Below are 19546 nucleotides of genomic sequence, written 5' to 3' on the forward strand. Positions count from 1 at the left end.
TCCCGGTGGCTTCCAATGGTCTATCATCCCTGGCTCGCATCCTTCAACTGCCTGGGCCACTTGTTGTCAAAAGGGATATCAAGCCAATGTGGCCCAAGTTGTGGATGGGCTGGGCTTATTGGCAGTGTATTGTTGCCCCCTTGAAGACATTGAACCTCCCTGCAACAAGGAGCTTCCACTGCAGCCGCTTCTTTGCCCAGATACCTGGATCATGGTCGGAGCTCAATGCCGGACAACATGACCGTTGTATGAACGATGGACAAATTTGAAAATGGAATTACCTCAAGTTCAGCAGCCTCAATTGCTTTAGAGATCACCATCATAATCATTCTCATGTCATTACAGTCGGCCCTAACCGACTTCGACAGCTTTCTCGGTCATCAAATATAAATCTACCAATCCATGATGAGTCGAGCTGAGCGACCCGTAAGTCATCAACCCTGGCCGAGTCAGGACTCATCAACAACTCAATGCAGCGATGGTATGCAACTGGGATCTCATGGTAACAATTGAAGACCCACCAAGACTTTCAATTAGCTAGGTAGTTCAATATGAGAAGACTAGCAATGTATTCCATGACACAGATGCTCCAACGAACTTGTGGTACTGGTGCTCGGTTTAATCTCATCTCGGATCTAACTGTTTATTGCATCGGCATAGGAAGACATGGCTTTACATTCCTGTCTCTTCTTGTAATGCTATGAGATCTCCGTCTCAACGTCATGTCTGGGCCTCAGTCTCTCTTCCGCACCGTCTCGATGATCCACTCGAGACGACCGTCTTCAGCGACCTCGGCGAACAGAAAAGTTTCGGCCTTCCCAACGGACCCGTCTGGACCTGTTGTCGACGATGAATGTCGCTCGGCGAGCTGTGCACCGTCACGCAGGAACTGAGTTGTTGTGAGAGTGACGGAGGGTAGAATTTCTCGGAGATGACGGATGGAAGCCACGAAAGCAGGAAAGTCCATCTTGCTTTCATCGGCTCGTATAGTGAATGTTGGAGTGAGTAGCTTCGAGAGGTCAGTTTCGGTGTTGTCTGGGTTGCCTGAAAACAGGCTCAACAGCGCCGCTTGAAAGGTTTCCGCCCTGTCGGCAAAGTTGGTCTTGGTCGTGTCGGCCATGATTGGATTCGTCGTTGTTATTGTATCCTATGTGATTGCTACTGACAATGTCATATGAAGAGTGTACCTCACAGAGCGTGTTGGACTTTTGTGTTCCGATTATGGGCTGTTTCTTATTATATAGTATAAAACACCATGAATGCGGCAGCCTGCCGAGATTGAGTTTGGTTTTCTAGACTTCCAGTAAAGTAAATCATACACATCATACAGGAGACACGTAAGATTCCCTGTTGCCTTGGAAGTCTAGTACGCAACGGTTGTTCCTCAACGTCCGAACCAACCGAGTTGTTTGAATGTCATCAAGAGCCTTTTGGTGAAAAGTTGCTGCTGGTGAGTCTTGAAAAAAGGTGACGACGGTCTGCGGACGAATAATTTGTGTCGTGTCAACTCGTCTTGAGCCTGATGATCACTCTTCACCGAATCAACAACCCTCTTTCGGATTGTTGTTGTTGTTCTCTTCTGCATCGGCCCTCTCGCGCTGTTTCCGACACTCGTTTATCCCTTCTCTTCTGATATAATCGACTCACGAAGATTGCCCTCTGTTGCTCCGGTGATGCCTGGCCATGGTTGCATGTTCCTCCCTATCGTTCTCGCATACGTAGCAGAACGGTCTGCAGTTCTTCCACTCGGGATCAGTGTCCACTCGACAGATGGATCGGCCCACTTTCTCAGGCCTTGGTGACCACCACATAGGGCGTTGTCGACGTGTTACACGGCACGCTGTTTTAATAGAAAAAGAGGCTGAGGACAACAATATCCTAGTGCTCCTCACAACCAGTAAGAAGTATTTACTGACTGTTAGATTGTTTAATTGTTGTTCGTTAAGATTTGCTTTTCTTCGTATTGTCGGGTTAGAGTCTCATAAGCCTCCCAAGTCAGGAGGTGCCATTTCCAGGATTGTGAACAGCCCGGCAATTCTATCTAGGCAGACATTGAAGCCATCAAGACAATCTACTCTCTCGAATCACCCCACGTGACCAGAGACGAAGAGTGTGGAATTTCCAACTGTAATTGGCTTTACAAGAGATGATTACTTTGCTCCTGCCTCACCTGTTGAGACCCTAATTTGCTCGACTTCCCGACATCCCTTCAACTTTTTGTGAGTACCTGGCAGCCAGTGGGCTTCCGTATGAGCAAGTCCGCCCATCAGAGACAGTCAAACTGGCGGTCTGATTTGTCCAGAGCGAGGTCGTTCTATGGCTGCAACAACATTGGTTGGGAGAGCTAGAGAGAAGAAGTAAAGGAACCCAGAAATTCCGCTGTTCAATGATTCGAAGGTTTTCTTGGGCAATGATGGAAACATACCCTGTGGAACGGTGCCGCCCCCTTTCCCCATATTTTGTGGAATTGCCTCCGCGCTGGGCCTGGGTCAAGCAGATCACCGAGGAAATGATTGGTTTACCTCGACCTAACTGAACGAAGATCTGGGGTCGGGTAAGACCATTATGGGCATCGTGTCCGGGGCATGCTGTATTGCCAGTAACCGGTACGGATTTGTAGGAGCCTGAAGCCAGGCAATCCTCCCATTTTCTGGATAAGCTTTACAAGGCTTCTGGAGGACGGAACTGAGATGATATATACATCTTGGGGGGCATTTCAATACCTCTCACTCCTATTTTCCGGGCAATCCTCACGCCACTTATACTCGATCGACATCCGGTTTGACTGCGACGGCAAAGAAGTATGGACGACATGAACAAACCCTCACACGACCACAGAGATGTTGAGATGGATCATCACGTGGACAGGCGGTCTCTCGATGATGAACAACTACTGGCTGCCCTTGGGCACAAACAGGAATTGCGACGCGAGTTCTCGCTATGGTCACTAGGTTGTTTGTGCCTCTGCCTCATGGCAACATGGGAAGCACTATCAACCGTGGTCGCTGCCGCTTTGATCAGCGGAGGGCCTCCTTGCCTGTTCTACAACTAGTATGGTCAAAAAACCACGGATCCGCGAAGCCGTCCAGCTGATTGTGCATTACAGTGTCATATCATTCCTGGGAACGATAGCCGTAGCCCTATCCTTGGGTGAGATTGCCAGCATTTGGCCAACCGCAGGAGGTATGTCGGGTTTTGAACAAGAGACAAGTCAAGTACACTTACACGTTCGAAACTCCAGGTCAATATCACTGGGTTGCCGTCCTTGCTCCACAAAACACTCGAGTCATCGCATCGTGGTTCACTGGCTGGATTTCTATCGGTGGTCAGATTGTGCTTACAGCTTCGGCCGCCTTCGCAGCTGGACTCCAACTCCAAGGGCTCATCACCTTGAATCATCCCGATAGTTATGTTCCACAACGATGGCAAGGAATGCTGTTTTACTGGCTTGTTCTCGTTTACGCTGCCGCGGTGAATATCTGGGGGTCGAAGATACTGCCACATGCAAATCTGGCTTCTGGTAAGTGGTTCGGTTTTGTTTGGAAGCCGTTGTACCTGGTGTATGTTGACAATCTGCTGCAGGTGTCTTGCATATCGTCGGCTTCATTGCCATTGTGGCTCTGCTGGGAGCCATGTCGCCCAAGCACTCTTCGCACTATGTGTTTGTAGAGGTCTCGAATTCCAGTGGCTGGAGCAGCGATGGTGTCGCTTGGCTTGTCGGCCTCTTGAGTTCGGTATACCCATTTCTTGGGTATGATGCCGCAGCACATCTAGCAGAAGGTATGTTTGTTGTTCCTGAGTCCAAGTCTGACTTGAGTGTTGACCAAATTCTCCCCAGAGTTACCTCGTCCAAGTCGAAATGCTCCTCTCGCCATGGTTGGTTCCGTTGTCGCCAACGGAATTTTAGGTTTCATTTACTGCATCATCCTGCTGTACAGTCTGGGAGATCTTAACGATCTTCTCAAATCACCTACTGGATTCCCATTCATGCAGTTATTCCTGAACGTCACCAAGTCCAAGGCCGGCGCGACCATCTTGGTCCTCATCATATCACTTATTGCCGTCGCCGCAAATGCCGCCGGGTTGACGTCGACGAGTCGCACCTTTTGGGCTTTTGCTCGAGACGAAGGTATGCCAGCTTCGAGGTACTTTGCGCATGTTCATTCGAACCTCAAAGTACCGGTCCGTATGATCCTCCTCGTGACGGTCCTGCAATTCCTGCTCGGCTTCATCTACCTGGGCAACACGACGGCATTCAATGCCATCCTTTCCATGGCAATCATTGGCATGTATCTCAGTTACATCCTCCCGATCGTCTACATGCTTCTATGCGGCCGGAAGAAGCTCAACAGAAGTGACTACGGACCTTTCAAACTTGGCCAGATTGGGGGTATCATCATCAACACCATCGCGGTCCTATGGTTGGTATTTGCCATGGTGTTCAGCACTTTCCCCAACTTTGAGCCAGTCAATGCTCAGAACATGAATTATTCCACGGTAGTACTCGTCGGATGGGTTTTGTTCGGCGCCCTTTATTACCTCTTCTTTGGCAGGAAGGTGTACACTGGTCCGGTGGTTGAGACTCCTGCAACCGAATTGCAAATCACAAATGTGCACGCCACTGATCAGAAATAGGCTGTATGTACATTAGGAGTGTTGTTCGAGATGCCTGACCGGTGAAGATCCATGACGAGACTTTTATTCGAGATGTACAAGTAGTTGACAATTAAGACCGATGAGAGGTTATTGGCCATCTTCTTGGGTGGCATTGAGTCAAACTAAGGGCGGCATCACCCCGTTTCTCGATCGGGAGTAAAGGCCAGCCTTGCCGTTCGTTCTATCGAAGCTCACTTTACTCCCTACTCTCTCGTAGTTCTTCGACTTTTATACACCTCGTAACATCCTGTGCATTTGCCTATCGCAACGGCTTGTCTAGACATCTTGGAATTATCCTCATCATATTATTATAGAATAACGACGACAACAACACCTCCACCACCACCACCCATTTCGCCATCTCATCACCCTCCCTCTGTCTGCGTGTCATTTTGAATTTACTTTTTTCGTTCAACCTCAAATGGCCGTCGAAGATCCCACCACCACCAACCCTTCACCCTTCAACTACATCCTCTCGTTCCTTCTCGTCGGCGTCTGTTGGGGTTTCACCACCCCGTTCATCCGTAAAGCCGCCGTCAACTACACGCCACCATCGAACCCTTCCATCACCGACCCATCCCGATCATGGATATCTCGTCAAATCGCAAAGGCATTCTTCACCGTCCTAGGTCTCCTACGGAGTCCGGGTTACGCCGTTCCTCTGGTCATGAATCTGACCGGGAGTATTTGGTTTTTTCTACTGGTCGGACAAGCAGGTACGTCTTTTTTTTAAACCTCTTCTGAAATATCAACATCCGGACCCCCCTTTCACTCAACCCTCATCGGAGAGAGTACCATTCACATCCAAGCCTGACCAATGGCTTTTCCTTTTTTTGTTTTTTGATCCAGAAAAAAAAAAGTTCCTACTCGGAACCTCTCACTCTCAAGTACCCAATTAACCAACAACTCTTGTCCAACAGAACTCTCTTTGACGGTCCCCATCACGAATTCCCTCGCATTTCTCTTCACCGTTTTGGGTGAATGGTACGCAGAAGGCAAACTCATCTCCAAAGATACTTGGCTGGGGATGAGTCTGGTCTGCGCGGGAATCGGGTTGTGTGTTTGGTCAAAGACTTGATCGTTGGATACCTAGGCAGTTGACAATGACACAAAACTGCCCGTCACCTGCCCTACATTACCACTGCCTCGCTGTACATACATTGTTCACGATACACGTGTCATAGATAGATATTCAATGGTAGATCCGGAGGTATAGCATGTTACTCACAGAACAACAAATTCCTACCATTACAAGAGTACATATCTACCCTAGGTACTTCGTCATCGTCATTTCTTCTTCCGTGCCAGAACGTCTGACGGATTATCCACGATCTCGAGTAAGAATTTGTTTTTCTTTTCGTACATAAAGGTACACAGGGTATCATGCCAAGCAGATGGTTGTTACAACGAACATAGGATTATAGCCAAAGAGTCACCCAGATTGGTAGCCTACCCAACCAAAACGCCGAGGCTTTTTAGAGCCCATCCACCATCAACCCTCCCCCAATGTGTGTTGTGTTCCTCGTTGCTCATAAATCATCCTGTTGACGGATCTGATTATACTCCACGGAACTGTAAACGCGTTAGAAAATGGCACCCAAAAAATACAAACAAGAAATACTCACCAATCTCACTATCAAGAACCAGCAAGCTCCAATGAACCTGAATAATGACAGACCGGCAACTGACCACAGGATAACCGCCAGGTAGATGGTCGAGTTCTGTTGCTCCGTATTGTCCGTGTTGATTCTATCAAATCCTGCCGTGTTCAAGACTGCCGCCACTAATATAAAATTGGTGACCATCCATGCCGTAACAACGTTGCTTCGGAAAGACTTGTAGTAATCTTCCTGCTTGTCCGCTGGATTGATCTTCTTGACTTCCTTTGGAGGCTTGCCTGCGAATTTCTGCAACTCGGCATCGTATTGGGCGTTCAAATCCCCGTCATCCTGTGGAATGGCCACATCAAGCTTACCATCGGCCTTGACCGTGACACTTTCGAGCTTCTCGGCTTTGTCGTCGCCTTTGGTACCCCATGTTATGTCGTGAGTATTGCAGAAGGCGTAGATGTTGAGCACGTTGATGTAGGTCGGGGTAAGAACCAGGTACTGAAGGAAGCAAGTGAACATGTGCCACGGGTCGAAGAACAGAAAACTCGCCACGAACCAAAGGACGTACGTGCTTGCCAGAGAAACGATCAGTCCGAAGAACGTACTGTTGTTGAAAATGGTGGAGAAACTAAAGTCCTTTTGCTGGACTTCATTTTGGATCGACTTGACCGTCAGGAAGATCGAGGCAAAAGTCAACCAGCACATGAGAAGTGACCAAAAGATAACCATCATCAGGTAGGATTTTTTGGACCCGGTCGGCCGGTTGCCCATGGAAAGGATGAAGCAGTAGAGAAGAGTTCCGAGGTAGATAAATTCAAAGACGACACCAAGAATGGTTCCTGCGTTTCCGAGAGGTCCAGGAGATCCCAGGGATGCGGTAAGGAGTCGGAAAACCAGGAAGAAGTTGCCAATAGCAAACCAAGCAAACAACATGTTAATTGTCTGGTAGGTGAACTCGATCAAGAACATGAACTTCCGTATGGCACTGTGATCACTGCGCCAAAGCTGGTACACGTGTGCAACAGCGTAGACCGCCGCGAAAAACGAACCATTGAGCCATCGTCGTCGTTGCAAAACAAACTCGGGGATTTTGTCAGGGACATCGGTCTCGCCTGTGGCCGATTTGACGTATTGTAGAATCCAGCGACAGTTTCGCTTGCTGACCAGCTCGAAACAGAGAATGCGATCCTCGGCAAGATACATGTTGGCAGTGAAGACGCCTGCATCAGCGTGCATGAACTCGCCCTTGAAATACTTCTCAAGAGGTCCTTCACCATTCTTGTCGTTCTGTAAAGCCACATAGCGATATGCTGAGAAGGCACCAGGAAGCACAGAGATGAAACCAAAAGCTGACTCGAGTGGCTTGTCCAAAATGTTTGACATCTTGTATTCAAAGTTTTGTGTGGCAATCAGGGGGTTGTAGAGCTTTTTACCATGATCCAACATGACCTTGATTTCGCCGCAAGCTCCGCCGCACATCGGTTCCAAGTCGAATGCTTTCCATAGTTGATAGATCGAATCCTTACCAGGTTTGGTTCCGGCATCGATTAGCACGCAGATGTTGGGGTCCAGTACCCGGCCAAAGGCTTGGAAGAACCATCGATGAGAGTTGATCTTTTTCTGGTTCTTCTCCTTCAAACAAAAGAGTAATTGTACAGGCGTGGCCGATCTGGGCTTCAACGACACCTGCGTGCCTTTGAGTTCTAGCCCTACTTGCGTCGTGTATTCGTATATATGTGCCGTGACATCCTTTCCATTGACCTGTTGCTTGGCAATGCCGTCCTGGTACACACCTAGACCAGCTAAGACTGCTCTGGTTCGAGGATTGATCTTCGCACGACCATCACTGACAATGCAAACTACGATCTTCTTCCACGCTTCTTTGCCCCAGGTCTTGCTGCTCGTACGGTTGCACATGTATTCGATATTCTTGAAGACACCGATCATTGTCCGTGCAAACAGGAATTCATCCTCATTGTACATCGTCACAACGATGAAAAGCTCGGTCTGTCGAGGCTTTGCAAAGAGCCTCTGACGGAGGGTAAATCGTTCGTTGTAGAAATCTGCAGGGTCACAAGTGGCTGCCGAGTATCTCATATGCGTGAATTCGTCTCTCTCAGGTGGTTGCGCATGGGGGACTTGGGCGAGTAGTTTTGGGGGCAGAGGACAGTCGAGGACGAGATTGCCGTTGAACAGTTGCACCTCCTTCACGGTCTTCCATCTACGGATCGGTGCGGGGGATGGCGTTGGGCGAGGTTCGTCATGATATCCCTCGTAGTCCATGCCAGGTTGAGAATGAGGATCAGGACCATACGCCGAATCTGGCTGTAGAATAGGTGCAGTATCATGATCGCCGCGGTAGGGTTCGCCAGGAGTTGGGTATGGATCTAACGCATAATCGCCTTGTGGGTGGGGGGAGTAGGTCTGGTTGTAGTATGCATCATGGTGTTCCTCTGGCGACACGATATATTCATTCCTACCATACCCCATGTCTCCCGCCGCAGGATACTGCTGTTCATACTGCTGGTTGTGGCCTTGTGAGTTATGGATATTTTCTACCGAATATGTCGGCTGCATTGCCAGTCGGTCATTGGACGCTGTTGGCATTTGCAAATGTAGAGGTTGTAGTTGTCTCGAGTAGAACTCCTCAGGATGTGTATATGCTTGCAAGGGCCGCCCAGGTGAGGGCGATCGGGAATCGTATTGAGGGTTGGCCGACGGAGAATACGGCCCGTCTCGCTGCGGACTACCTGAGCGCAACAGTTAGTATCTCTTTTCTGAAAAGCATGGAACGTCCGAGGTGGATTTACCGAGTCGGTTGTACGCCATGGCAGGCGAGATGGAGGAAAGGAGGGAGTATGCCCAGGCGACAGTGGCCTGTGTCCAAGGAATGGAATGCGACGGTGGTTACGATATGCGATGTTTGAGAGAGGGTTTGATCCAAGATGACACTGCTCCAGATGGCCGCGCAATCGAAGATCTTTTTGCAAGAGGTTTCGAAGGGGCTGAGTGGTGAATTACGTGGAGATCTCTGTTTACTCCTGCGGCCGGACTTGGAAGTGGACCGCGGGGATGAAGACTCCTGTGCTACCAAGGTATTCGGACTCGTACGCTTGGGAAGAGGGATTGGATAGTGATACCTCTGTACGGAGTACTGCTGTAAGTAGTGAGTGACTTTGTGATTGAGATGAATCGCAGGAGGGCTTCGAGCAGTCCGGAGTACGAGTATTCTCACATCACCCAGGGGCGGCACGGGCTCTTGAGATTCTCTGACAAGGGCCAAGTACACCAAGTCGCCGCAGTAACAAGCTAAGTCCATCACATGCAGAATAGGGCACACTTAGTGGGCTGCTTATTTGCTGCAAGGCTTTCTTCTATTCGTACAGTACTGTCCTCCAGCGACCTCGGACGCTTTGTTTCTATTTTTTCTTTCTCCTCGTGCTATTTGCCATCATCGTCGTCATCCGATCTACTCACCTCATCGGCTCACGTCCGAGTGCCTTGCGTGGCTTAATGCTTGGTCGCGGGAACCAGAAGGATAGCGACAGTGATCAACATGTTTATGTCTCGGCGACCTCCAATTCTCGCACTCCGCAGGTACGTATTGTTGTTACGGATATTGAGTATGAGGCAATCAATCTCCTCCGAGGCCCATTACATCCTGTAGGCGAAGCATCTGTGGCTGCGCAAAGCACGTTTCAGCTTCCCCAGATACGCCACGCGCTACCACTTATCGAATCAATGTCCGCATACAGAAGAGGCAAACTGTGGCTGTGGCTTGTGCACGAGAATCCCGACACCTCACATCGTGCCGCAACACTTCCCTGCGCATCTTCAGCAGCCAGCCTGATGATGAAACCTGCCCTGTGTGACGTGAATAACGCACCTATCCTTGGTTGCAATACATTCGACATCATTCACAGGTGGATTTTAATTGGCACTTCCGGAGCGTATTATGATCTGGTCCGGATTACACCTCGATTGTGATGATGACCAGGAACCACACCGAGTACACACACCAGGAACACATACTACAATACCAGAGTTTACTAAACCACTATAATTCCCAACAATGACCAAGCCTGGCTACTTCGTTTTTAACACAGGTCATCTATTTCTTTCCCTTGTCGCGATCTCTACTCCCGCCGGCTCTCGACACAAACTTGCCCAACCCGCCCGCAAGGCTGTGCCCACGCTTGTGTGGCGTGGGTCTTTCGGAGCCCACCAAGCTTGGAGTTGAACCTGTGTTTACTGTAAGGCCACTACCCGCCTTGACGAGTCCGCCTTGACCGGAAGGGGCACCGATCATGCTCAACGGTCTGGTACTGCGAGCCTTGCCCTCACTCTCCGCCCTTCCACCCGTCCGGCTAGTTCCACCACCATTGGCGCCATCGAGGAGGCCGTATGTTAATCCGCTGGCAAGAGGTATGTCGGCGTCATTACCTCGAAGCAGTCGCTCATTCCGTCGCCGCGCACGTTCTTGTGTTTGTTTGAACTTATCCAAAAGTTCGGGCCACCTGACTTCGTTGGCTGCATTGTCGCGATTACGGCTCAGACGCGCTGCAACAGCGCCGGTGGGCGCGGGCGGCATGTTCGACGATGCCATTCCTGATACGCCACTATATCAAGATGGACGTATTAGTAACTCATTTCTCTTACTTACCAAACTTGAGAGTATGGGGCATAACGACATACGATGGTCTTGCAGACGTAGGCATGGCAGCTGGCGTATGAAGCAAGCCTATTGCTGAGACACTGTTAAGACGATTTTTCAATGCGCCAAAGGCCGAAGACTGAGGAAGAAGCATGAGTAGCCCGTAAAGACATTTGTAGAGATATGGATATCTGTCTGGTTCGAGGAGTTGTAGGCGAAGATCTGTCTGTGTTAGCGGGGCGATCTAGGAGAAGACGATGACTGCATACACGTAAAAACGGGGCTTTCCAGCAACTGAACAAGCTTATCGATCTGGATGAGCATGTTCACTGTCATTTCAAGATCCGCGAAAATCTGCAGCAGATTGTACGCCTGTTCATAGGCTTGCGCAAGCAAGCACAGCGAGAATGTAGCAACGGCGTTATAACACCACGCACGAAATAAGGCGACAAAGAACATCTGGCCATCTTTGCTTTCCAAGTTTCGAAGCCTTTTCCTCAATTCGGCTAATTCTGGGGCGGTGATGAGGTTGTTGTTTAAGTTCTGCACCATGATGCTGGCAAATTCGATGTCTTCATCCTTCTCAATGCAGTCGGCCAATGTTCTGTAGATCCTTTCTGGCTGAAGGTTGATGCATAATTGACGTATGATCAGATTGCCTCTGATTTCGAGGAGTTTGCGGTCAGTCGAAAAGAGTTGCAGCAGGGCAACCATGAACGAGGCAAAATAGCTATCCTCACTGTTCTTAGAAATCTGGGAGAGCAGTTGCAAATCGCGTGTTACAACGGCTTCGGCTGGATCTGAAAGTGTCTTTAACAAGGCTGGGAAAGTTCCGTCGTTGAACGCGAGGACTTTCTTTGGCGCTTTCTTGTGGAGCATTATCAACCAGTTCAAGGCTGCAACACGGGTTTCCTCATTCTCATTCAGAAATTGCAAAGTCAGTGTGTTGACTGCTGCTGCGTAGTCCATGTCGGCTGGAGCCTGTAATGAAGGCGCCATGCTGGCTCTTGATCTGGCTTCGAAAGACCTCGCATCGGCCTCGATGGAAGCCTCGACACCTGGCTCATTCTCTTTCGCTGATGGTGCAAGACTGGTTTTCGATGCTGCTCCGAGCGGTCTCTTGTCCGACGCATCTCCGTCTCGAATGCTAAGCACGGAAAGGTTGCTTGGTGCGTGACTTTCATCACGCTCAGTCTTCTTGTCGTCTTGAAGACTCACGATATAGTCCATTAATGACCTATTGACTTTGCTGGCTGTTGTTCTGACTTGTTCTGACTGTGACGACAAGGATGGCAAAACACGGGACAAGAGCCGTGGAACGAATGGTAGGATTTCCTCTGGGCTGATTTCGAAGAAGCTGTCAATCCAGCGGAGTGCCACAATTCCTATCTCTTCCTCTTTTTGCTTTGAGAGCCCCTCGAGACGAAGGTTTGTTGTGCTTTCTTTGCTAGAGGAAACATCCACGAATTTGAGGAGTATATCAAGAATAGCAGCATGATCGACCTGAACGTCTTGCCCAGGTATCCAATCACCGCCAGTGTCGTCGTCGTCATCAAGGACATCTTGTGCTGTACCAGATTCGGAATCTTCGATGGCATTGTCGTCTGATATGCTACCTGCTGCCGTAGCGCTCCCATCTTCGCTTTCTGTTTTCGGCTTGATGTTGCTGATTCGACTCTTGCGACTTTCAGCGATGCCTCTTTTGATCTTTGCAATCTTCTTGATCTCGTTCAAAAAGCGCTCCAGCAGCCCTTGAGTTGCCACGTAAACATCCCGATTTGGATCGCCCAGAAACTTGAAGAGGCCACCTAGAAAGGCTGGCAGATAATGTACGAGTTCTAGATCAGGGATCGTGTCCAGAAGTGTGAGCCATGAGACAAGGAATGTTCTGGTGAAGGGATTGAGGACGTGAATTCGTTCTTCCAAAAGTGGAATGAATTTGGCGAGAGAGAATGTAGTGGGGTAGTCAGCACTTTCCCTATCAGAATTCGTGTTCTCGCCGTCTTCATCCTGGAAATTTAGCACCGACACATACGAGGCAGCGGACTCCGAGACAATATCCTTGATGAGACGATCGAGGAGCTCCGCGCCATTCTTCACAGATAGTTCCGAGTCGGCCGCAAGCTGTTGAACATATTAGTACATGCTTGGGCATTGTATTCGCCTTCTGACCTTGCACAAGGAATCAAATATGTCATTGAAGAAGACCAAGATTTCACCCTTGGCCACTTTGGCGATATTATACATGGCTTCACAGGCATAATATCGTACACGGGCATCTTGGTCTGTAAAACATGCCAATACGGGTGGCACTATCACCTGCAGGTATCGGGCAACTTCGTCCTGACGGAGAGGTGATCAGCTTTCCAGTGTTTACAGGCATGTTATGATAGGACTTACAGAGCCCAGAGCAATCGATGCAGCAGCTAGCCCGATGAGTCCTCCATTTCGAGCGTGCGGTAGATGAACAGCATAGGCATAATCATGACATAGTTGATCGAGAGTCTTTCGAATCTTGTCATGTTCTTTGTCGGCAATGGCTTCTCTGACAAAACGCTCGAGCCTTGCGGGATGTCAGTCTAGACGTCGCATACGGAAGCATGGGTTTGATACTCTAGTGCCCCTTGCTTGCGTTTGTCATAAAGTTTGTCAGTCAGAAGCCGCTGAACTGATGGATCCATGTTGATATGTCGATGGAGGGATGCTGGGTCGTGCGATCATCATCGGAGGCTGATGCAGCCTGGAACGTCAGTGTATCTTCGAGTTCTGTGCAGCACCTTCATCTGTATTCCATTTCCACGTTTCAGAGTCTCTGTTGTCTTTATAGTTCGAAAGAAGAAGATAGGACGAAATTCATCGGCTGGACATGGTTGATAAATAACGCGTGCGTAGTTCGGAGGTTGTAGCGAGGTTGCCAACTTTGGGGCCTCCGTCAACGCTCGATACGATTGGCGGGGAGTCAACCACCATTTTTGATGACCGTGAACCCTTGTACTCCGTACCGCCAGTGCAAGTCGCGTGTACTCGTATTTTGACCATCTCACCATGGAGAAACGTCTCTGTTCATCGAAACATACAGTACTACAGAATCGCAGTGAAGATATAATCAGTCCACTTGGGTACTTGTGGACGTGATGACCTCTTGACACAACAATCTACATTATTTCATCATCTCCAATCTACCAGACCATCCAAGGCCTCCATCTGTTAAAACAAGACTCAAAAGTATTCTATTGACTCTGCGGGCCAGACTTCGACCTCTGCTGGTCAAGCTAGTGGCTAATATACTGGAACACTGCACTGACGGCGTCTTCTGAGGTTTCTTGCCGAAGTAGCAAGTCTTGTATCTTGCCCATCGGACCCTGTTCACCATTGTTGACAAAATGGTTCCAAGAACTCGTATCTCCATATAACATAGCTGGAGCCTTGATTTGTTGCACTCCATCTGGCTTGCATCGTTTGCACTTGAATGTGTCATGAGTATCACTTCTCGTATCGGGTTGGTACTGGAAAAGCTCTCTCAAAGAGTCAAGTGTGAAATGTCGTTCAACATCCTCCGCTGAGTCGACCACCGTCGAGGACAGTGCCTGCTTGTGAGACTGACGCTGAAAGATCTTCTCCTCGATGGTCCCGGTACCCATGAATCGATATACGAAGCAGTCTTTCTTCTGGCCGTCTCGCCAAACGCGAGCTAGAGCTTGCTGATCGGCAGCGGGATTCCAGTCTGGATCAAAGAGTACGAGACGATTTGCTCCAATCAAATTAATTCCACACCCACCAGCTTTACTGCTCAACAAAAAGACAAATTCCTCTCCATTAGGATCATTGAATTTGTCCACGAGCTTCTGGCGTTTGTTGACATTCATGGTGCCGTCAAGTCGAAGGCAGCCATAGCTGCGTGCGCGACACAGCTTCTCGAACACATCCAACGTTTGGGTATAGTTACTGATGAGGACTATCTTGTCGTTCGTGTCTTGTCGAATGCGTGCAAGCATGCGTTCAAGAACAGCGAATTTTCCTGAATACCACGATTTGACATCCCTATCTCGACCACGAGCTTCTTTGGGCACGTAATCATGTGGCCAGAACTTTTCACTGCCAGGCAAATCCTTCTCCAGGTCCAATAAATCTGGATGATTGCACAACTTTTTCAAAATGCCTATGGCCTTTAGAGGTTGGCTGCCTTTCCCTCGAAGAAGACTCTTGATATCAGGACTCTGTATGAAGTGATTGTAAAGGTCCTTCTGGAAAGGCGCAAGATTGCAAAAGACGACATGTTCATACTTGACAGGCAAGTATTTAGACAGGATGTCGTTTGTCCTCCGGATGATGAATTTGTTGACGAGCGATCCCAGTTCAGCATTTGCTGTTTCTCCTTTCTGTTTATCGGTATCAGAACCAGCAGCGTCACGGCCACGAAGGATTGGTAACTCGTATTTCTTGCGGAAGTCCGCTTTGGTGCCTAGGTATCCAGGGTTGGCAAAATCTAGCAAGGAAAAATACTCAGTCAAGTCGTTTTGAATGGGCGTTCCAGACAGAATGACTCGACGATCGACGTTGAGCCCGGTCAGTGCCAAGTAAGTTTCGCTTTCGGCGTTTTTCAAGCGGTGGCCTTCATCGCAAAGCATAAGGCCAATCTTGACGTCTTTGAGCTCTTCAATGTTTAGTCGCAAGGACTCGTATGAAACGATCAAGACAGGTCTCGCTACAGCTCTTCCTGAAGCTATTGCCCATTGTTTCAGTTGAAGGGTAAGTTCCTCTTTTGTGGCCTTGCCGTCAATGGCAAATGGATTAATTGCACCTTCACCCAGCCATTTGACCAGTTCATTTGCCCAATTCTTGACCAGACTTGCAGGGCAAGCAATAACGCATTTCTGAATTGTTGTTTTTCCAGCCTCAGGACACTGTTTCAACAACGTCCACATTAACGTTATGCATTGCAGTGTTTTCCCCAGGCCCATTTCATCAGCCATAATGCAGCCCTTGGCGTTCTCGTCAATCATACCAGTTGTACATCGGTAGAGGAACTTGACCCCTTCGACCTGGTGGGGTCGTAGGACTTTGGCTAACCGTGGATCAATCACGACTGGAACTTTCGGTCTTTCACCCTCGACTTGTTTCTTGATTCCAAGTATTTCGGCGAGACTCTTATGCATCAACGGTGTATCCAATTTAGGCTTCTCTTCCTCTGTCTTTGCCTCCTGCTTGTCTGCGGGTTTCTCGTCTATCGTAGGATCGTAGAGCACGATTGCAAACTCACCACTCGGATCATGGAGGGGTTTGTTAACGAAAGTATTGCCGCGCCGCATTCCCAGGGTGGGTGCAGGCCTTGACGGGTCGAATGCATTCTTGTTAATCAGCGGGATGGCGAAGCGGGTGCGGAACGTAGTGTCCGTGTCCTTGACCTTGAAGACGGGAAATCGATCTTTCAGTGCGATACTTTCCCCGTCTATGCTGAAGCCACCGCTCCTATCATCGTCATTTCCACCAATCGCTTCAGCGTAGTTGACTTTCCGCCGCTTTCGTGTAGGCTCGCCACTGTATTTGCGAGCGTTGGCAGATCCAGGGCACTTGAAAGGCTTTACCAGTCGGTCCAAGGCCGCTGGTGAATTACAGCTTAGTCTGCCAGCTTTCGACTGAGGGATATTCTCTTTGTCATGTACGGCGACGAGTGATTTGCTGCGAATCCTGTAAGAAGATCAGCACGGGTAGTTGGCATTTTGGTCGCAAACTCACATTGTCAACCGTGTGCAAGGCAGATATGGCCTAGTCGACAGATATGGGAGATATGTTCTGACTGAGGATGATGTTATGCTGTGATGCTCGAACAGGTAGTGGCGAAGGCAGCCTCGACCTCGATAGACGTGACGCGCGCCTCCCAGATTTCGCGTTAGGTCGCGTTATCACGTGGAGATATTTGGCCCGAGGCTTCAGTAGTGCACAAAACCCTCCACGAAGTCGGGCTGTTACTTGGGAGCACGGATTCTGTAATACTTGTGCAAGCTTCATTCCCTTGCTTGCTGCAGAAGAGCGCTTATTGTAGCTGCTGTCTCCCACGATAGGCGTCCTTGAGTCGCGCATTATACCTCTCTTCCTCGTCTGAATGGAGATTTTATAATTTGGTTACAAGATGGTGGCAGCGTCTTTTGCATAAGACTTTTTTTTCAGATTCTAGCTGGCAAAATTGAGTTCAGAATGTCTTCTGATTTTTGGGCCAGTTATGCATCAGGTGCACTCGGGATCCTCATTGGCAATCGGTTGGATGTCCTAAAAGTGAGAGCCCAAGCAAGCGGTGGCAGTACGACCTCTGTTGGACTTTCTGAGTCTGCAACGAGATTTCAGCAATTTACAGGTCTTTTCAGAGGTGCCGCTGCACCGATTCTGGGCTATGGAGCTCTCAATTCAATCTTGTTCATGACTTTCAATAGGTCCTTGATATGGATGGATCCCAGCATCTTCGATTATACAAAGCTTGCAGGAGTCGACCTGGGCAAGATCTGGGCAGCCGGCGCTCTTGGTGGACTGGCCACTTTCGTGGTGTCCGCGCCTTCCGAGTTGATCAAATGCAGAGCCCAGCTAGTTGTGGATGGGGAAGGGTCATCCTTCGGTGTGTTCAAAGAGATTTGGAAGCACAGAGGCGTAAGAGGCATGTATTACGGTGGTACAATCACTGCTATTCGAGACGCAGTTGGGTAAGTCACGCTAGAAAGCAGTCGTGCAAGTTTCGAGCCCGATTCTCCATTAATTGAACCTATGAAGAATGCCCAGCTTACGGAGTGCTAGGTACGGTTGGTATTTTTGGTCTTATGAGTTAAGCAAGCGCATGATGCTTTCGAGACAGCCAGATCCTTTTCTTCCTCCTACAGCTGCAGACGTGCTGATAAGCGGAGGTATTGCTGGTGTCATAACCTGGGTGTCTATCTATCCTTTAGATGTTGTCAAGACTCGCCTTCAGACTCAGCCCGCCTGGCAGCCAGAGAGACAAAGTCTTCTCCCGGGAGGACATGCAAATGCCCGGCATATACGAACCTCTGTGGATCTGGCTCGAGAGATCTGGCAAAGCTCTGGTGTTGCAGGCTTCTACCGCGGTATTGGTATCTGCAGTTTGAGAGCATTTATTGTGAATGCTGTCCAGGTAGGTCTTATCTCTTCCAAGTCTCACGCAGCACTGACATGGGGGGTCAGTGGTATGCTTATGAAAAGATCATGGCTGTTTTCGCAAAGTCTGGATGACAGCCGTTTCAAGGCTAGTGGTATGCTCAAGCCCATCGGCAATTTTGACCTTGTATGACGGAACGTTGATGAGACTTGTGATGATGTTGCTATCGCTTGGATGTCCTGTCGTTTTATCTTGTGGGAGACTCTTGATTTCTCGCATGGGTCTGTCGGAACTTTTTTTCAGGTCGAATCATATACGACATCAGACATCCATCAACATCTCATTATCCCGCTCGTGCTGGTTGCGTCGGGTTTCTGTGCTCAAGCCCACTGCTGCATCTGCCATCTTTTGCGTATGCGCTTCGTCTTTGAGCATTCGTATTCTAGGCTTTGGCGTCAGCATGTGATAATATAACCCAAGAGAAAATTACTGGATACCTTCTCTTGTGATTCTTCCCTCGTCGATGCTCGTTCAGGTTATGACTATCGCTAAAGTATTTGGAACACTCGACGCAGTAGAAGGCGCCTAAGCCAGGTAGGTCTTCGGAGGCTTTCGTGTTTTTGTGTTGGGCAAGGTGCTTGGGTGACTTCAGATCGGCCTTGACCTGATCGAGGTCACTGGAAAATTCAAGCGCAGTTAGCCATGGGTATTCTTGACTGTTCAATAAAGAGATGCACGAACCGAGTCCTCCTTTTCGTTTTGGTACGCTTGATGCTGCCCATGGTGGCGTATGGCCCGCTGGGAACAAATCTGGCTGGGACAAGAATACTCGTTAACTAAATCTGGGCCCGGATCCTAAAGTGTTGTTTTCGCGAAAAAGTCGGAATCCGTCCAGCACATGCAAGGCTCCGGCACGCAGTGGGAGGTGGGACAATTGCGATTCTTCCTCCGTATTGTGGGCCAGTTTTCGGAAGCGTTCTCATTCTTGGCTGGAATTCTGCGTTCTGTGCCGCGGCTGGCCGGGCAGCTCAGCGCTAGCCAATGAAACGAATTTGCTTCGATATTGTCCTTTCGAGACGTTCGGACAGCTGGAAGTGCCAGACGAAGGGTTGTCTCCATTGCTGTGCCAATTTACGTGGCGATCAATTTCGGCAATATCATCATACTTAGGTAGACATGAGGGGCTTCAAGCATCGCGGCAACAGCGGCAAATCCTGGTCGGCGTCGACAGCAAAGTGACCAAATGGATGCATCTGTTTCATGTGCTTTGGACACCAGAGTAATCGTCTCCGTGGTGATTGGCTGTAGAAGTGGTCTGCAGGTCAAAAGAAAAACGAGGCATTTGCTCGGAGCTGGGGCCCTTGTGGACACCCCCATTGCCTAGGTAGCTTTGTATTTCTCGGGGCGGCGACGTCGGGCAGGAGGATGGCCATATAATAATACTTGACTGTCTTCTCGTTTTTAATTACAACTTTTGAGAGCACTCATACCAGGTGTACAGCTCGAAAAAAGCGAATCCATCAATTG

At 49.1% G+C, this 19546-nt stretch overlaps 8 protein-coding genes across 11 annotated transcripts; 3 read left to right on the forward strand and 5 right to left on the reverse strand.

Moving 5' to 3' along the window:
• Positions 1-733: 733 nt before the first annotated feature.
• Positions 734-1187, reverse strand: PV06_04546 (uncharacterized protein; the record flags this gene model as incomplete). The annotated part of the gene is made up of 1 exon (XM_016405452.1): positions 734-1187. Exon 1 carries the CDS (start codon positions 1118-1120, stop codon positions 734-736), a length of 387 nt encoding a protein of 128 aa, XP_016263658.1. The 5' UTR covers positions 1121-1187.
• Positions 1188-2803: 1616 nt separating this feature from the next.
• Positions 2804-4707, forward strand: PV06_04547 (uncharacterized protein; the record flags this gene model as incomplete). Its single annotated transcript, XM_016405453.1, has 5 exons — positions 2804-3051; positions 3107-3183; positions 3242-3520; positions 3583-3780; positions 3839-4707. 5 exons carry the CDS (start codon positions 2804-2806, stop codon positions 4633-4635), a joined length of 1599 nt encoding a protein of 532 aa, XP_016263659.1. The 3' UTR covers positions 4636-4707.
• A 193-nt stretch (positions 4708-4900) lies between these two features.
• PV06_04548 (uncharacterized protein) lies at positions 4901-5884 on the forward strand. The gene is made up of 2 exons (XM_016405454.1): positions 4901-5372; positions 5577-5884. Exons 1-2 carry the CDS (start codon positions 5078-5080, stop codon positions 5732-5734), a joined length of 453 nt encoding a protein of 150 aa, XP_016263660.1. The 5' UTR covers positions 4901-5077; the 3' UTR covers positions 5735-5884.
• An 18-nt stretch (positions 5885-5902) lies between these two features.
• On the reverse strand, positions 5903-9474 carry PV06_04549 (chitin synthase 2). The gene is made up of 3 exons (XM_016405455.1): positions 9077-9474; positions 6282-9016; positions 5903-6228 (listed from the first exon to the last, which is right to left on the reverse strand). The coding sequence occupies exons 1-3, from the start codon at positions 9093-9095 to the stop codon at positions 6214-6216; spliced, it is 2769 nt and encodes a 922-aa protein (XP_016263661.1). The 5' UTR covers positions 9096-9474; the 3' UTR covers positions 5903-6213.
• Positions 9475-10231: 757 nt separating this feature from the next.
• PV06_04550 lies at positions 10232-13812 on the reverse strand. 4 transcript variants are annotated; one of them, XM_016405456.1, is made up of 6 exons: positions 13534-13812; positions 13321-13483; positions 13093-13263; positions 11190-13044; positions 10962-11142; positions 10232-10885 (listed from the first exon to the last, which is right to left on the reverse strand). In XM_016405456.1, exons 1-6 carry the CDS (start codon positions 13599-13601, stop codon positions 10378-10380), a joined length of 2946 nt encoding a protein of 981 aa, XP_016263662.1. In that variant the 5' UTR covers positions 13602-13812; the 3' UTR covers positions 10232-10377. The 4 variants fall into 4 exon arrangements, with proteins under 4 accessions (XP_016263662.1, XP_016263663.1, XP_016263664.1 ...); XM_016405457.1 differs by having other exon boundaries at positions 10232-11142; XM_016405458.1 differs by having other exon boundaries at positions 10232-13044.
• A 297-nt stretch (positions 13813-14109) lies between these two features.
• On the reverse strand, positions 14110-16723 carry PV06_04551 (uncharacterized protein). Its single transcript, XM_016405460.1, has 2 exons — positions 16657-16723; positions 14110-16608 (listed from the first exon to the last, which is right to left on the reverse strand). Coding segments are annotated over exons 1-2 (2418 nt in total). The 5' UTR covers positions 16659-16723; the 3' UTR covers positions 14110-14192.
• Positions 16724-16908: 185 nt separating this feature from the next.
• PV06_04552 (uncharacterized protein) lies at positions 16909-18344 on the forward strand. The gene is made up of 3 exons (XM_016405461.1): positions 16909-17612; positions 17704-18055; positions 18106-18344. Exons 1-3 carry the CDS (start codon positions 17116-17118, stop codon positions 18151-18153), a joined length of 897 nt encoding a protein of 298 aa, XP_016263667.1. The 5' UTR covers positions 16909-17115; the 3' UTR covers positions 18154-18344.
• Positions 17643-19445, reverse strand: PV06_04553 (uncharacterized protein). Its single transcript, XM_016405462.1, has 3 exons — positions 18761-19445; positions 18517-18696; positions 17643-18461 (listed from the first exon to the last, which is right to left on the reverse strand). The coding sequence occupies exons 1-3, from the start codon at positions 18799-18801 to the stop codon at positions 18341-18343; spliced, it is 342 nt and encodes a 113-aa protein (XP_016263668.1). The 5' UTR covers positions 18802-19445; the 3' UTR covers positions 17643-18340.
• Between the last annotated feature and the right edge of the window lie 101 nt (positions 19446-19546).

This window comes from Exophiala oligosperma (genome assembly GCF_000835515.1).
Source record: "Exophiala oligosperma strain CBS 72588 unplaced genomic scaffold supercont1.4, whole genome shotgun sequence".
Lineage (NCBI taxonomy): Eukaryota > Fungi > Ascomycota > Eurotiomycetes > Chaetothyriales > Herpotrichiellaceae > Exophiala > Exophiala oligosperma.

Coding starts and splice junctions, on each gene's coding strand:
- PV06_04548 (XM_016405454.1), top strand. CDS start 5,078: ATGGCCGTCGAAGATCCCACCACCACCAACCCTTCACCCTTCAACTAC. Junction 5,373..5,576: donor TCTACTGGTCGGACAAGCAG/GTACGTCTTTTT, acceptor CTTGTCCAACAG/AACTCTCTTTGACGGTCCCC.
- PV06_04552 (XM_016405461.1), top strand. CDS start 17,116: ATGTCTTCTGATTTTTGGGCCAGTTATGCATCAGGTGCACTCGGGATC. Junction 17,613..17,703: donor GCTATTCGAGACGCAGTTGG/GTAAGTCACGCT, acceptor ACGGAGTGCTAG/GTACGGTTGGTATTTTTGGT. Junction 18,056..18,105: donor TTATTGTGAATGCTGTCCAG/GTAGGTCTTATC, acceptor ATGGGGGGTCAG/TGGTATGCTTATGAAAAGAT.
- PV06_04550 (XM_016405456.1), bottom strand. CDS start 13,601: ATGGATCCATCAGTTCAGCGGCTTCTGACTGACAAACTTTATGACAAA. Junction 13,484..13,533: donor CGCAAGCAAGGGGCACTAGA/GTATCAAACCCA, acceptor ACATCCCGCAAG/GCTCGAGCGTTTTGTCAGAG. Junction 10,886..10,961: donor CCTACGTCTGCAAGACCATC/GTATGTCGTTAT, acceptor ATCTTGATATAG/TGGCGTATCAGGAATGGCAT.
- PV06_04553 (XM_016405462.1), bottom strand. CDS start 18,801: ATGGGCAGCATCAAGCGTACCAAAACGAAAAGGAGGACTCG. Junction 18,697..18,760: donor AAAACGAAAAGGAGGACTCG/GTTCGTGCATCT, acceptor TGAATTTTCCAG/TGACCTCGATCAGGTCAAGG. Junction 18,462..18,516: donor GGGAAGAATCACAAGAGAAG/GTATCCAGTAAT, acceptor GCCAAAGCCTAG/AATACGAATGCTCAAAGACG.